Source organism: Erythrolamprus reginae, chromosome 1, assembly GCF_031021105.1.
Source record: "Erythrolamprus reginae isolate rEryReg1 chromosome 1, rEryReg1.hap1, whole genome shotgun sequence".
NCBI classification, from domain to species: domain Eukaryota; kingdom Metazoa; phylum Chordata; class Lepidosauria; order Squamata; family Dipsadidae; genus Erythrolamprus; species Erythrolamprus reginae.
Genome location: NC_091950.1, coordinates 87,432,692 through 87,446,982, shown reverse-complemented (window position 1 = coordinate 87,446,982; position 14,291 = coordinate 87,432,692). Strand labels below are relative to the sequence as shown.

The window sequence follows — 14,291 nt, the reverse complement described above, 5'->3', positions numbered from 1 at the left end:
GGATCCAACAATTTGGGGTAGGATAGCATCAATACGCTGATGATACCCAGCTTTTTAACTCCATGCTGGGCTGCTTCAGCAACATCTTGGAGGTCTTGTGGTACTGTCAAGGTCTGGACAAGGTGTAATGGGGCTTTGATTCAAATCAAGCAAGACTGGTAGTGCTTTAATTTAATATAAATGATAAGTTCTTTTCTTTTATTCCCTAAAAATATGTGTCTTGCCAGAATTGGATGTGTAAGTTTATTAGTGCACCTTTTGTAAAACATCCCTTATTGCAAAAGGAAACTGTGTGTTTGTTGATTTATTTTCCTCAACAGAAGACACTGATCCCCTTTTCATGGATCCGGACCTGTCATGTGGAACTCATACCAGCACTTGTGGCCATGTGATGCATGCTGCTTGCTGGCAGAAGTGAGTTTAAATATTCAGTAATTTTGATTGTTTGCTTAATCTTTAGTCAGTTTTCAGACTACTTCTTCTAAGGTACTTATCAGAGATGGCCTGCTACCGGAATGGTCAGGGGCTACGCTCCGGTAGCAATTTTTGGGATGCACATGAAGCTGCGTATCCCCGACACACGTGTGCGCCTCCCCCCCATGAGATTTGGCTTCTGCGCATACACAGCAAGCAAAATCTTGCATGAAGACAAGTCTGGAGGACAGAAGGGAAAGGAGGGACCTGATCGAAATATTTAAATATGTTAAAGGGTTAAATAAGGTTCAGGAGGGAAGTGTTTTTAATAGGAAAGAACAAGGGGTCACAATCTGAGGTTAGTTGGGGGAAAGATCAGAAGCAACGTGAGAAAATAGTAGTAGTAGATGCTTTGAACAAACTTCCAGCAGATGTGGTTGGTAAATCCACAGTAACTGAATTTAAACATGCCTGGGATAAACATATATCCATCCTAAGATAAAATATAGGAAATAGTATAAGGGCAGACTAGATGGACCATGAGGTCTTTTTCTGCCGTCAGTCTTCTATGTTTCTAAGACGCTCGAAGTTTTTTGTGCAGAAGCAAAAATGTCGGCAAAATCTCGCTCACACGCGCATCTTCTTACAAGATTTTACTTGCTGTGCATGCGCAGAAACAAAATATTGCTCTGATGCACGCTCCAGACGCACACATGCCCGCAACAGCCTCAGAGGGCGCAGTGAGGACTGTATGTCCTGTAATGTTTTATTGGTGAAATAGTCAAATTGAATGGGTACCAAATTTCAGAACTGGGTGTTTACGTATCTGAATTACGGTAGGTGGTCAATTCTCTGATGCCTATCTGAATATCCATTTCAGATACTTTGAAGCCATTCAGCTGAATTCTCGACAACGTCATCATGTTGAACAGGTTTTTGATTTAGGGAATGGCGAGTACCTTTGCCCGCTATGCAAATCTCTGTGCAATACTGTGATACCAATTATTCCTTTGCAAGAAGAGAAGATAAACAGGTATGTGACTGTATTTCCTATTTCTTAATCTGCAGCTGTTTTTCTTACATTTATGGGGAAAATACAGGATTCTTTCCTATGTTATGCAGATAGTCCTCAACTTATGACCACAACTGAGTCCCATAAATTTCAATTGCTAAACAAGGTAGTTATCAAATGGGTTGTGTCCCATTTTTGGGCCCAGTTAAGTGAATTATTACTGTTGTTAAGTGAATCATGTGATTATTAAGTGAATCTGGCTCTTCCCACTGGAACTATGCTTGTTGGAAGGCAGCTGGGAAGACTGCAAATATGATCACTTGACCCCCCCACCTACGACAGTGCAGCTCTCCCAATTGCCAAGCACCTGAATTTTGATGACTTGACCATGGGGATGTTGCAGTGGTCATAAGCGTGAACGTCTTGAGTCACTTTTTTCACTGCTGTCGTAACTTCAAATGGTCACTAAATAAATGGTTGTAAGTCAGGAACTATCTGTATGAGCATTTTATCAACATATTGTCCAGTGTAAGATCTTTCTCAGCTTTGTAGGAAATTCCAATTTTTGATAGCTAGAACAACCACCGCAAGATCTGTTCATATTTGAATAGTCACCATCGTAATCCAGTAGCTTTTCAAATGATGTTGTGTGTGTATAACGCATGCACATTCCATGGTTGTCTTTTTTGTATTGTCAGTGAGGATGCAGAAATGGTAGCTCAGCTTCTGTCTTTGTCCAAGTGGCTAGAGATTGTTATGGCTCGGATAGCCGGTTACAACAAGAAAAGCAATAAAGGTTAGTGAACCTCATGGAGAGCTTTAGAACTGAGCAGAACTCTTTTAAGATGCTGTTGAATGAGTTAAGATGTAATCCCATTTGTTTCCCAGTTACAAAATTGCTTCCATTGATCCTTTTTTATTTCTCATAATCTTTTCTTCTGGCTGTATTTTACTGGTGCAGTCAATATTCCATTTCTTTTATGATTTATTAATTTCTTCTCAGTTTATTGTCTGCACAATAAATGTTGCATTAGAGTGGCTTTGTTATTATTTCTATATTTTAAAGTCACTAACATCGAGAGAAACTATGAATCTTTATTTAATTATTTAATCTTTATTTAACCCAGATTGTTGGAGGCTATCTGCTGATTTTGTAAACCGCTTAGAGAGGGCTGTAAAATCAGTATGAAGCAGTATATAAGTCTAAATGCTATTGCTATTAACTATTTAATTTCTCATATGGCTAATAGAATAGAAATAAAATAAATAGAATTTTTGGCCAAATGACTAAATTGCATTTTTATAATAAAAGTAAAAATATTTATTTCAATTAGTTAAAATCAAAATATAACAACCTTTTATTTGATTTTTGAAGAAACCAAAATTGCCCCTTCTTTACTTAATCAAGAAATGGAAGATGTTTCATCTGAATTCCATTCTATACTTAGCTTTGGAGTTCAGCCTTTGTAAGTATTGAGACACACTTATAATGTTTTTGTTATATGTATATTGTGAATCTGTCTTGTCTGCTACTATAATTTAGCAACTTTACATAAGGATGCTGCTTCTATATCGAAGTGATGAATTCAATAGAAATGCTTCTTGTTCATGAAATATTTTGAAACATTATACAGTTGCTGAATAAAGGGTTACTATACTAGTTAGTTCAGAAAACAAAATGGATATTCTATTAAAATTTATACTGTACATAGCATATCTTAGAAAATAGTTACTTTATATGATGACAATATATTTGTTTGTTTTTTGTTTTTTGTTTGTTTGTTTGTTTGTTTGTTTGACTTCTATGCCGCCAATCCCGAGAGACTCGGGATATACTTACCGGTATATGTTACCTTTTTAATATACTGTCTTCTTAAATGAAATGTTTTTATTGAAAACATTTTAATGAAGCTCATTTATACAGTTTATTTTTATTGTCTCTCTCTCTTCGTTGTTCAAACAAACAAAAAGAAAACTCACTAATTTGAATTCCAGCTAGTCTCTAATGACATTACTTTAGGAATGTAACTTCAACTCTGGTTTAACTTTAGTGTTAACATTTAACTTAATCATGTAAAGAACAAAGAATGAAATAGTCTAGTGCAAGGGTATCCAACCTTGGCAACTTTAAGACTTGTGGACTACAACTCCCAGAAGCAAAGCTGGCTGAAGAACTTTGGGAGTTGAAGTCCACAAGTCTTAAAGTTGCCAAGGTTGGAGACCCCTGGTTTAGTATATCCCAACTTAGAACAATTTCCAGCAATGAGGACCTCAATTCTCAGAATTTTGCAGCATAATTAAGAATATTCCTTCAGGTAATGTAGCAATTTATCTTATCCTCACCAGTTCATAATTTTTGGGTTCCTTCCACAGAATTGAATATTCTAACAGCATTAAAGAGATGGTGATTCTCTTTGCCACAGCAATTTATAGAATTGGATTACAAGTTGCTCCTAATGAAGTTGACCCACGTATTCCTATGATGACTTGGAGCACTTGTGCTTTTACAATCCAGTGTTTAGGTAAGTAAAAAGTTGAATTTATGAGACCATTTGAAATAAAGCTTTTATTGTATTTGTTCATATGTAAAATAGTAATCAACTATGTTTTTGAAAATAAAGAAAAGCTAATTATAGTAGTTAATAAAATCTTGGTAAATAGAATGCTAAATGTATTTATTAAATTTATGCTGTCTGCATAATGTGGGATTATGCTAGATAAAAGTCAGGCCCTTACAGTCCCCATTAACATCCTATGCTGCTAAAAGTGGATAGTGTAATATTTTATTTTGATTTCAGAAAATACTACTTTCTATACTTCCCCCCCCCCCACCTAGTACTCCTTTAACTGTTCATAATGGTACCACCTACCCCAAAACCATTTTTAGAAATTGTCATAGATGAGAAGATATTTGTTGGCTCTAGAATTTAGATATAACAGCAAGAAACATTTAAATGCCCATGGCTAATATCATAATTAATAATATCCGTAGGCTAAGTCTTGGTTCATTAAATAATTCTACTTTCTACTTTAATTTCTAGTATTCAATATTCTAGTATTCAATTTCTAGTATTGAAAAATGAAAGGAGACTATTCTGTACACTAGTGTACAGTGTTCCTTCGATTTTCACGGGTTCGAACTTCGCGGAAAGTCTATACCACGATTTTTCAAAAATATTAATTAAAAAATACTTTGTGGGTTTTTTCCCTATACCACGGTTTTTCCCACCCAATGACATCATATGTCATCGCCAAACTTTCATCTGCCTTTAATAAATATTTTTTTTAATAAACTTTAATAAATAAACATGGTGAGTAATAATCTGAATGGTTGCTAAGGGAATGGGAAATTGCAATTTAGGGGTTTAAAGTGTTAAGGGAAGGCTTGTGATACTGTTCATAGCCAAAAATAGTGTATTTACTTCCACATCTCTACTTTGCGGAAATTCAACTTGCGCGGGCGGTCTCGGAACGCATCCCCCGCGAAAAGCGAGGGAACACTGTATTACTAAACAGATGTAACACATCTATATCTGTGCAAATGCAATCTAAAACAGAACTGCTAATTTAGAATAAGTCTAACTATAATGGAGCTTGTTTCTGGTAAGACTCCTGGAAATAAATTCTGCACATTTAATACAGTTATTAATTTGCTATTGATATATGGCATATTTCAAGTGAAAAGAATGCACAAGTAAAATGAGATTTGAATAAATGAATTGGTACATCATCACTCTTCGATGTTGCGCTGCACCAACTCTGACGTGAAAGCATGACAGATATAAAACTAAACTGCCACAGTGAAAACAAGGGCTTTGATACCTGCCAAATTGCACTAAAACCAAAATCTTATCCTATCCCCCTGAAAACAGCAGTTCATAGTGATTTATGGGATTGGGCCATAAAGATCTGGCAATTTTTGACGGCTATTCAAGTATACCTTATTGACTTTATATTTTCTTCTTGCTTTTAAAGAAAATCTTCTGGAAGACGAGGGCAAGGCTTTATTTGGCTCTCTACAAAGTAGACAGGTATGAATAACTAGTGGTAATAAATGTGTTTTTATTCATTGGCAAGATAAATAGACCGATTGTTTCTTGAGAGGGGCCTTTTTAATTCTTGCAACTTACATTATATACATGTATTTTTAAAACTTGAAAATGTGCCTTAATCACACAAGGAAAAAAAAATAGTATATTTTTGTCAAGAAGCTGTTTATATACATAACAATACATAATTATATAATTAGCCGTAATGTAATGAATAGAAGATTGGCCTTGCTGTTTAGATTAATCTGTATATCTCCAGTGAACAAGGCTCATGAGTACTGATCCAAATGAGATTATGATCTTTTATTCAGTTATTATTTGTATTCCTACCTATTATCTGTTCTTGTAAGACACTTCCAAATAATAGGCATATTTAAACAGATTTATTTATTTATTTATTTATTGATTTGATTTGATTTGATTTGATTTGATTTGATTTGATTTGATTTGATTTGATTTGATTTGTATGCCGCCCCTCTCCGTAGACTCGGGGCGGCTAACAACAGTAAAAAGACAATATGAACAAATCTAATATTAAAAGTAATATTTAAAAAAACCCAATTTAAGAAACCAATCATACATTCAGACATACCATGCATAAATTTTATAAGCCTAGGGGGAAGAGAATATCTCAGTTCCCCCATGCCTGACGACAGAGGTGGGTTTTAAGGAGCTTACGAAAGGCAAGGAGGGTGGGGGCAACTCTGATATTTGGGGGGAGTTGGTTCCAGAGGGTTGGGGCCGCCACAGAGAAGGCTCTTCCCCTGGGTCCCGCCAAACGACATTGTTTAGTCGACGGGACCTGGAGAAGGCCAACTCTGTGGGACCTAACTGGTCGCTGGGATTTGTGTGGCAGAAGACGGTCCTGGAGATATTCTGGTCCGATGCTAGATGGCCCTAAAGATATTGCAGTTGCATTCTGCATTTTTTTTTTTATGAAGAAGGACTTCAGACTAAACACCTTGTTTCCCCAAAAATAAGACTTAGTTTTATATTTTTTGGATTGACAAAATAAGCACTAGGGCTTATTTTTAGGATAGGTCTTATTATTTTTATGGCCACAATGGAGCAGAAAGTGGGGGATGAAGCAAGACAGGTGTGTGTGTGTTGGAGGAAGAAGTGACGCACCAGTGCCGCAGCCACTAAGCAAGACAGTGGGAGAATGGAGGACGAAGTGAGATGTGGGGTGCAGAGCTGCCCTGAGGGCCTCACCGTCAGGCCATCAACATGCTGACAATTGCCTGGCCTCGCGGCTCCAACAGCGCCAGGCAGATCACAAGTCTGCTTCTTCTCCTTAGTCGCTGCTTCAACAAAGCAGGCTAAGCAATGCACTGGTGCTGCAGCCATTAAGTGAGGCATTGAGGGGATGGAGGATGAAGCGAGGTGGGGGGTGGAGGACAAAACCCCAACAGTATCCTTGGCTGTCCAGCCAGCAGAGCCCTGATGCTGGCTAAGTGAGGTGGTGGCGGCTGAGCAGCCCCTTCCCGTCTCACATTAGTGGGACGCCTCCTGCCACCATTCCACTATCGGTTGCTTGAAGCCACTAAGGGGCTTGCCTTGCCACCTGCTTTCCAGCTCCCGCCCAGCTCCTCTCAGTTCTCCAAAGCATCCCTGAACTAACCTGTTTTCCAGCTCCAATCTCCGTTACAGCATGCAGGGCAACAAAAGAAGACTGGGATTACCAAAAAAAGAAGTTCCATCAGACCTTCCAACTTTGCGAGATCTTTTTTTTTCATGAGAAGTTGGAAGGTCTGATGGATCTTTATATTATTATTTTTTTTGGCGCACAAACTTCTTTTGTTGCCCTGCGGGAAGTGGAGAATAGAGATAGAAAGCAGGTTATTGAAGGGATGCTTTGGGGAAGCGAGGTGAGCTGGAAAGCAAGTGGCAAGGAAACAAAGAGAAGAAACTTCATTATTATTATTATTATTATTATTATTATTATTATTATTATTTATTAGATTTGTATGCCGCCCCTCTCCGAAGACTCGGGGTGGCTCACAACAGTAGTGAAAACAATGTCAAAGAACAAATCTAATATTAAAAAGAAGCACACATTTAAAACCAAACAATGCATACATACCAATCATAAAATATAAAAGCCTAGGGAGATGTCTCAGTTCCCCCATGCCTGGCGATATAGGTGGGTCTTGAGTAATTTATGAAAGACAAGGAGGGTGGGAGCAGTTCTGATCTCCTGGGGGAGTTGATTCCAGAGGGCCGGGGCCGCCACAGAGAAGGCTCTTCCCCTGGGGCCCGCCAAACGACATTGTTTTGTCGACGGGACCCTGAGAAGGCCAACTCTGTGGGACCTTATCGGCCGCTGGGATTCGTGCGGTAGCAGGCAGTTCCGGAGATACTCTGGTCCAGTGCCATGTAGGGCTTTAAAGGTCATAACAAACACTTTGAATTGTGACCGGAAACTGATTGGCAGCCAGTGCAGGCCACGGAGTGTTGTAGAAACGTGGGCGAATCTAGGAAGCCCCACGATGGCTTTCGCAGCCATATTTTCCTCCCCTGTGCCTCCAGGGCCTCCCTTTGTGACCACAACACACAGACACACACACACACACACACACACACACCTCCAGTCAGAAGCAACCAAATAGAATGGGCAGCCAGCGGGCTGCATGGGCTCTTAAATAGGACTTACTTTAGAGATAGGCTTATATTCGTTATAGGTATGAAAATTGGGCTTATTTTTGGTTAGGTCCTATTTTTGGAAAAACACGGAAGCTGACCATAACCTAGTTGGATTTCAGTTACAAAATTTATACCATAGCAGTTTCTGTGATGGCAGGAGAATGCCATTGTCCTTATATGGGTGTAATGTAAGAGCAGTGGTAATTTCTTTCCTTAAGGGGAATCTTTCCACTTTCTAGCTGGATAATATAAATTATTTTTTTAAAAAGAGAAGCAGGTTCTAATCTAGAACTGAATAATATCTTCATATGTAGGCTGTTGAAGGCCAAGCATTTCAGTATTTTATCATCATCTTTCAGACAAATAATTATAAAATCAGAGACAGTCATTATTTGCTAAACATCCATCCATCCATCCATCCATCAATCAATCTAATCTAATCTAATCTAATCTGTTTTATCAGATTTTTATGCCACCCTTTTTCTGAGATTCAGAGCGGATTACAACAAGACAAATACAATATGTGAGACATCTAATATTTAAATGCTCAATGCAAGATTTTTTTAAGCAGTTTTTTTCAGATTGTACCTTGAATGTTTATTTTCTCAAGTCATTAATATATAATTTTTTAGACAAGGGGAAGTAAGTCCTTCTCTACCTGTATATTTTTCCCGTATTTGCTACTGAGCTACATATACTGACTTAATTCTTCAGGCACTGAAGATAAGATTCTTTAAGAAAAAGAATAACAGAACACTTTCATTAAAACTTCCTTCTCCTTCCTCTTGTACTCTAGCACAGTGGTCTTAAAGCATTGGTACAATTTGCAGCTGTTCAGAGGACTACGGTACCCCAACATGTGATCCAACAACATCTTGTACGTCTCCTAGGAGGTAATGTGTTTTTCATCCCAAGATTTGTAAAATATTTAAAATCTTCTTTCAAATGTTTATTTCCTAATACAGTTGTGCAGGTTGATAAATAAAGCACCTCTAGCATTGCAAGACTCTAGACGCCCCATTAGATCAAGCTACATGCACTGCTAACTTGTAGATTTTATCAACAGTCATCAATAACATCATGACAGTATCAAAATTACAATTATGTAAATCATATCATTTTATGATGATATAATACAAAATAAATATTTGCCTCCTGTTGACCCATTCCCTCACAAAGATATTTGTGTGAGGGATAATTGGCTGAAAATCTAAGCAAATACAACATGATCGAAACATTTAAATATGTTAAAGGGTTGAATAAGGTTCAGGAGGGAAGTATTTTTAATAGGAAAATGAACACAAGAACAAGGGGACACAATCTAAAGTTAGTTGGGGGAAAGATCAAAAGCAACATGATAAAATATTATTTTACTGAAAGAGTAAGTAGATCCTTGGAACAAACTTCCAGCAGACGTGGTTGATAAATCCACAGTAACTGAATTTAAATATGCCTGGGATAAATATATATCCATCCTAAGATAAAAATACAGGAAATGGTGTAAGGGCAGACTAGATGGACCATGAGGTCTTTTTCTGCCGTCAGTCTTCTATGTTTCTATGTTTCTAACCTTTTTACTTTGAGATTAAATGTTAAAGAAAGAGTTTGTTAGAGGCTTTGGTTTTGTTGATTTTTTTTCTGGAGCTGCAGTTGTTGGTGAGGAAGATAGAAAAGGAATACAGGTGGTTCTCAGCACAATTGAGCCTAAAACTTCTACTGCTGAGCAAGACATTTGTTAAATGAATTTTGCCCCATTTTACAATCTTTCATGCCACAGTTGTTAAGTGAATCCCTGCAGTTGCTAAATTAGTGACACAGTTGACACGATCATGTGACTATTGGGGGGTATCAATGGTTGTAAGTGTGAATAACGGTCATAAGTCAGGTTTTTTTAATGCCATTGTTATTTTGAACAGTTACTAAATGAAGTGTTGTAAGTCGAGGACTGCCTGTAAAAACAGTGCAGATTTGCAGCTGAAATTTTCTAGGATTGAAGACAGGAAAGTAACCCAAACAAACGTCTACGTCAGGAGTCGGCAACCTGCGGCTCCAGAGCCACATGCGGCTCTTTGTCTCATCATTGGTTAGCTGTTGTTAACTTGTTGCCTTGAGGAGCTTATAATTTCGTAACAGTGAAAGGCCCAGACGGCTCCACATTGATTACCAGATACAGGGCTTAAAATGACCTTGTGTTTCTTTGTTAACAGAAAGGGGAAGACATTTTATTTTGCATTGGCCCTATAACCATCTCGGAGGGAAGGAAAAGATAGTGACAGCAAATACTAGATGAAGGCAATAACTGCTCTATCGTGCCAAGTTGTGCTGCTTGAGTTTTTGGAAATATGTTATCGTTTGTCTAGAACAGTGGTTCCCAACCTTTTTTTGGCCATGCCCCATCTAAGCATCTCTAAAGTCCTGATGCCCCCCACCTCCCAGTGACATAATTCTTATTGTTCAAAAAGTGAACTACTCACCTGGAGGAAGCCTAAAAGGCCATTAACTTGGTTTAAACAAGGTTCCATTGCACCCATTAAAAATTGAATTGATCCCTGTGGGGCATGGGCCACACATTGGGTACCACTAGTCTAGAGCAGTGTTTCCCAACCTTGGCAACTTGAAGATATTTGGACTTCAACTCCCAGAATTCCCCAGCCAGCAAATGCTGGCTGGGGAATTCTGGGAGTTGAAGTCCAAATATCTTCAAGTTGCCAGGGTTGGGAAACACTGGTCTAGAGGAATTAGATACCTAAGGGAAGGGATATTCTCATGACAATAATGTAAACAATGTATTTCAGTATAGTGTGCCATTTTCTGAAATGTCTGCCTTGCTTTTGTAGTTCTTTTGCCCAGTTTAAAAGTGGAAGACACACCATCTCTTTTAGATGTAGACCTCTTCCATGTTTTGGTAAGTGCATTGATGGCTTCTACTAATATTAATGTTCCTTATTTTTTTTTTAAACTTAACAAGTAGATCAAATACAGTTTTTTTCCCCTCCTCTAGAATCATATCTGTAACAGTTCTTTTATGTAGTTCTTGAAAATAATACATTGAGAGGACATTAGTTTTCATATGGATCTGATTTCAGTTCATGCCTATATCCATCTTAACATTAATTAATTTTAAATGTGGTATCTGATCTAATGGGTTTGATTGTTTGGATGAGATTTATAGAACATTTCAGTATATTTCACCTGTTGTGTGCAAAGCTGTTTTCAAACATATATTATGGAAGCCAAGTTAACCAGTTTCTTATTTCCTTTTCAGGTTGGATCTGTGTTATCATTTCCATCTTTGTATTGGGAGGAAAATGTAGGCTTGCAACCTTCAGCTATCAGCTCAGCTTGCAATCAACTCTACCTCTTCCATTTGTTTACTATGGCACACATAACCCAAATTATTCTTACCACAACAGCAGATGGAGGTACATTTTGGTTTTAATGGCTTTTAGATAATAGATTACATCATTTTGAGATTCTTCTGGCAAAGTTTTGTATTCTTTCCATTTGTGGATGTGCAGGGGTGGGTTCCTCCTGGTTCAGACCAGATTGCCCTAACCTGTGTCGACCTGCTGGTGACGTTCTGATGGCATCGCAGATCTGGTTTGGTTGGCGTCAGTCCGTGGGTGCCACCATCTATTTTTTTTTTTTAAAAAATCTTGTTGTTTTTTTAGTGTTTGGAAGTTTTTTCCTCTGCTGCTCCTTGAAAAAGGCCCTCCCACCTGCTTCTGGGTTTATGCTTACCTTTATTCCTTCTCCAGAAGCATAGCTGATCAGTTCTTCGACTGTGTTTCAGGCTGATTATAGCTACTGAGCATAAATGGAACCCAGCCCTGTCGATGTGCTAGTAGTTTCCAGCTTTGCTTCCCCTTGCCATTCAATTCCAAAAAGTAATGTTTTCAAAATGCAAAACCTGATGAGCTGGATGGGAAAGAAAATATGGCATTAAATCAAGGCAAGATGAAGATATTATTGGACAGTTCCCAGCAGAGGTGTTTTTTTTAAATTTTTATCTTTCATTGGATTCAAAGGTCATATTGGTGCTATTATGATGATGCACCAAATACAAACATTCATAAACCACTCAGATTTGACAGTAGTTATTAATTGCCAATAACAATCTTTTCAGATTGTTCCTCTACTCAGATGCTGAATGATAGTGAAGAAGCGCGTGCTGCTGAGGCTTTTTGCAAAGAAATTTGCAAATACACAAATCGGTAAGATAAACACGTTGCATTGCATTTATATTTTACATTCTTCAAAAGAGGGGGGGAAAGCTTTCTTCAGTTCAGAAGTTCACAATCAGTAATTTGGTTGTGACATTTACTAATACCTTGTACAAACCTATCAGAGAATAAATCTCATAGGGAAAGGGGATTAGGGCAGAAAAATCTTTTTAATATTTTTGTGAGTGACATATGGGAAGGTTTGGTAGGGAAGGTTTGCCTATTTGCCGATGATTCTAAAGTGTGCAATAGAGTTGATATTCCTGGAGGGGTCTGTAATATGGTAAATGATTTAGCTTTACTAGATAAATGGTCAAAGCAATAGAAACTGCAGTTTAATGTTTCCAAATGTAAAATAATGCACTTGGGGAAAAGGAATCCTCAATCTGAGTATTGCATTGGCAGTTCTGTGTTAGCAAAAACTTCAGAAGAGAAGGATTTAGGGGTAGTGATTTCTGACAGTCTCAAAATGGGTGAGCAGTGTGGTCGGGCAGTAGGAAAAGCAAGTAGGATTCTTGGCTGCATAGCTAGAGGTATGACAAGCAGGAAGAGGGAGATTGTGATCCCCTTATATAGAGCGCTGGTGAGACCACATTTGGAATACTGTGTTCAGTTCTGGAGACCTCACCTACAAAAAGATATTGACAAAATTGAACGGGTCCAAAGACGGGCTACAAGAATGGTGGAAGGTCTTAAGCATAAAACGTATCAGGAAAGACTTAATGAACTCAATCTGTATAGTCTGGAGGACAGAAGGAAAAGGGGGGACATGATCGAAACATTTAAATATGTTAAAGGGTTAAATAAGGTTCAGGAGGGAAGTGTTTTTAATAGGAAAGTGAACACAAGAACAAGGGGACACAATCTGAAGTTAGTTGGGGGAAAGATCAAAAGCAACATGAGAAAATATTATTTCACTGAAAGAGTAGTAGATCCTTGGAACAAACTTCCAGCAGACATGGTTGGTAAATCCACAGTAACTAATTTAAACATGCCTGGGATAAACATATATCCATTGTAAGATAAAATACAGGAAATAGTATAAGGGCAGACTAGATGGATCATAAGATCTTTTTCTGCCATCAGTCTTCTATGTTTCTATATTTAGAATAAAAAATAAAAATTTAGCTGGCTTGAAAATACAGTTTGCTTTTTGTTTTTAATCAGAGCTCCATGACTGGAAGGAAATCTGATTTAATGCAACGTGGCCAAACTATTAGATTTGTTTATTGTTTTATCAGCATAGTTACCTCTCTCTGAGAAGGTTTATCTAAATAATCTAACAAAATAAATAACATTACATTTCACAGAGCAACACCTTTTTGGGCAGTGGTTAAGGGCATGAAGGTGACAAACAGAAAAAGGAAATCAGAGCATAAAATTGCCTTTATAGCAATCTGTTTAGTAGCCTTTTTAATCACACTAACTGGTTGTAGATTATTTGAATATAACTGGGTACTTCTAGAGTGAGGTTAATTATTTTTGCCACTTTTCCATTAATTTTTTCAAGTATATATTTCTTGATGCAAAAAAAAAGGATTTTTATTTTGGAGCATAGCAGATGAAGGAATGCTTTTCACGAAACAGCATCGCTGCTTTAGTATGAGGTTTCGTTAATACATCTTTTTCCACTATGCCCTGGTCATTTATTTTTAACCAGTTAGAATTTTAATCCAATTTCAAAAGTTTGAAAATACTAAATCCATTCATTTGAATTGTTATAGTTGTTACAGCTTGCAAGTTCCAGGTTGGTATTTGTGGGATTGCATAAAGAAAGGCATCACTCCCTACCTCCGGTGTGCTGCTTTATTTTTCCATTATCTGCTGGCTGTACCTCCACCTGAAGAACTTTCATCCGGTAAGTACCTGGGTAGACTATCGTGTTGACTTTGAGTGGAGCCAACTTCAAATTGTTCAGGAAATAAAACATGCTATTAAATATGGGTAACG

The 14,291-nt window shown here is 37.7% G+C and overlaps 1 protein-coding gene across 1 annotated transcript in view; it reads left to right on the top strand.

Annotated features, from left to right (window-relative positions):
• Positions 1 to 14,291, top strand: part of UBR1 (ubiquitin protein ligase E3 component n-recognin 1) — an 88,045-nt gene that overhangs the window by 62,104 nt on the left and 11,650 nt on the right. Inside the window, exons 31-41 of the mRNA XM_070757812.1 lie at positions 321 to 414; positions 1,295 to 1,447; positions 2,125 to 2,222; positions 2,802 to 2,892; positions 3,800 to 3,948; positions 5,402 to 5,457; positions 8,915 to 9,011; positions 10,956 to 11,023; positions 11,384 to 11,540; positions 12,245 to 12,332; positions 14,066 to 14,199. Of these exons, the coding sequence (XP_070613913.1) occupies positions 321 to 414; positions 1,295 to 1,447; positions 2,125 to 2,222; positions 2,802 to 2,892; positions 3,800 to 3,948; positions 5,402 to 5,457; positions 8,915 to 9,011; positions 10,956 to 11,023; positions 11,384 to 11,540; positions 12,245 to 12,332; positions 14,066 to 14,199 (1,185 nt within the window). The remainder of the gene's footprint in view (positions 1 to 320; positions 415 to 1,294; positions 1,448 to 2,124; positions 2,223 to 2,801; positions 2,893 to 3,799; positions 3,949 to 5,401; positions 5,458 to 8,914; positions 9,012 to 10,955; positions 11,024 to 11,383; positions 11,541 to 12,244; positions 12,333 to 14,065; positions 14,200 to 14,291) is intronic.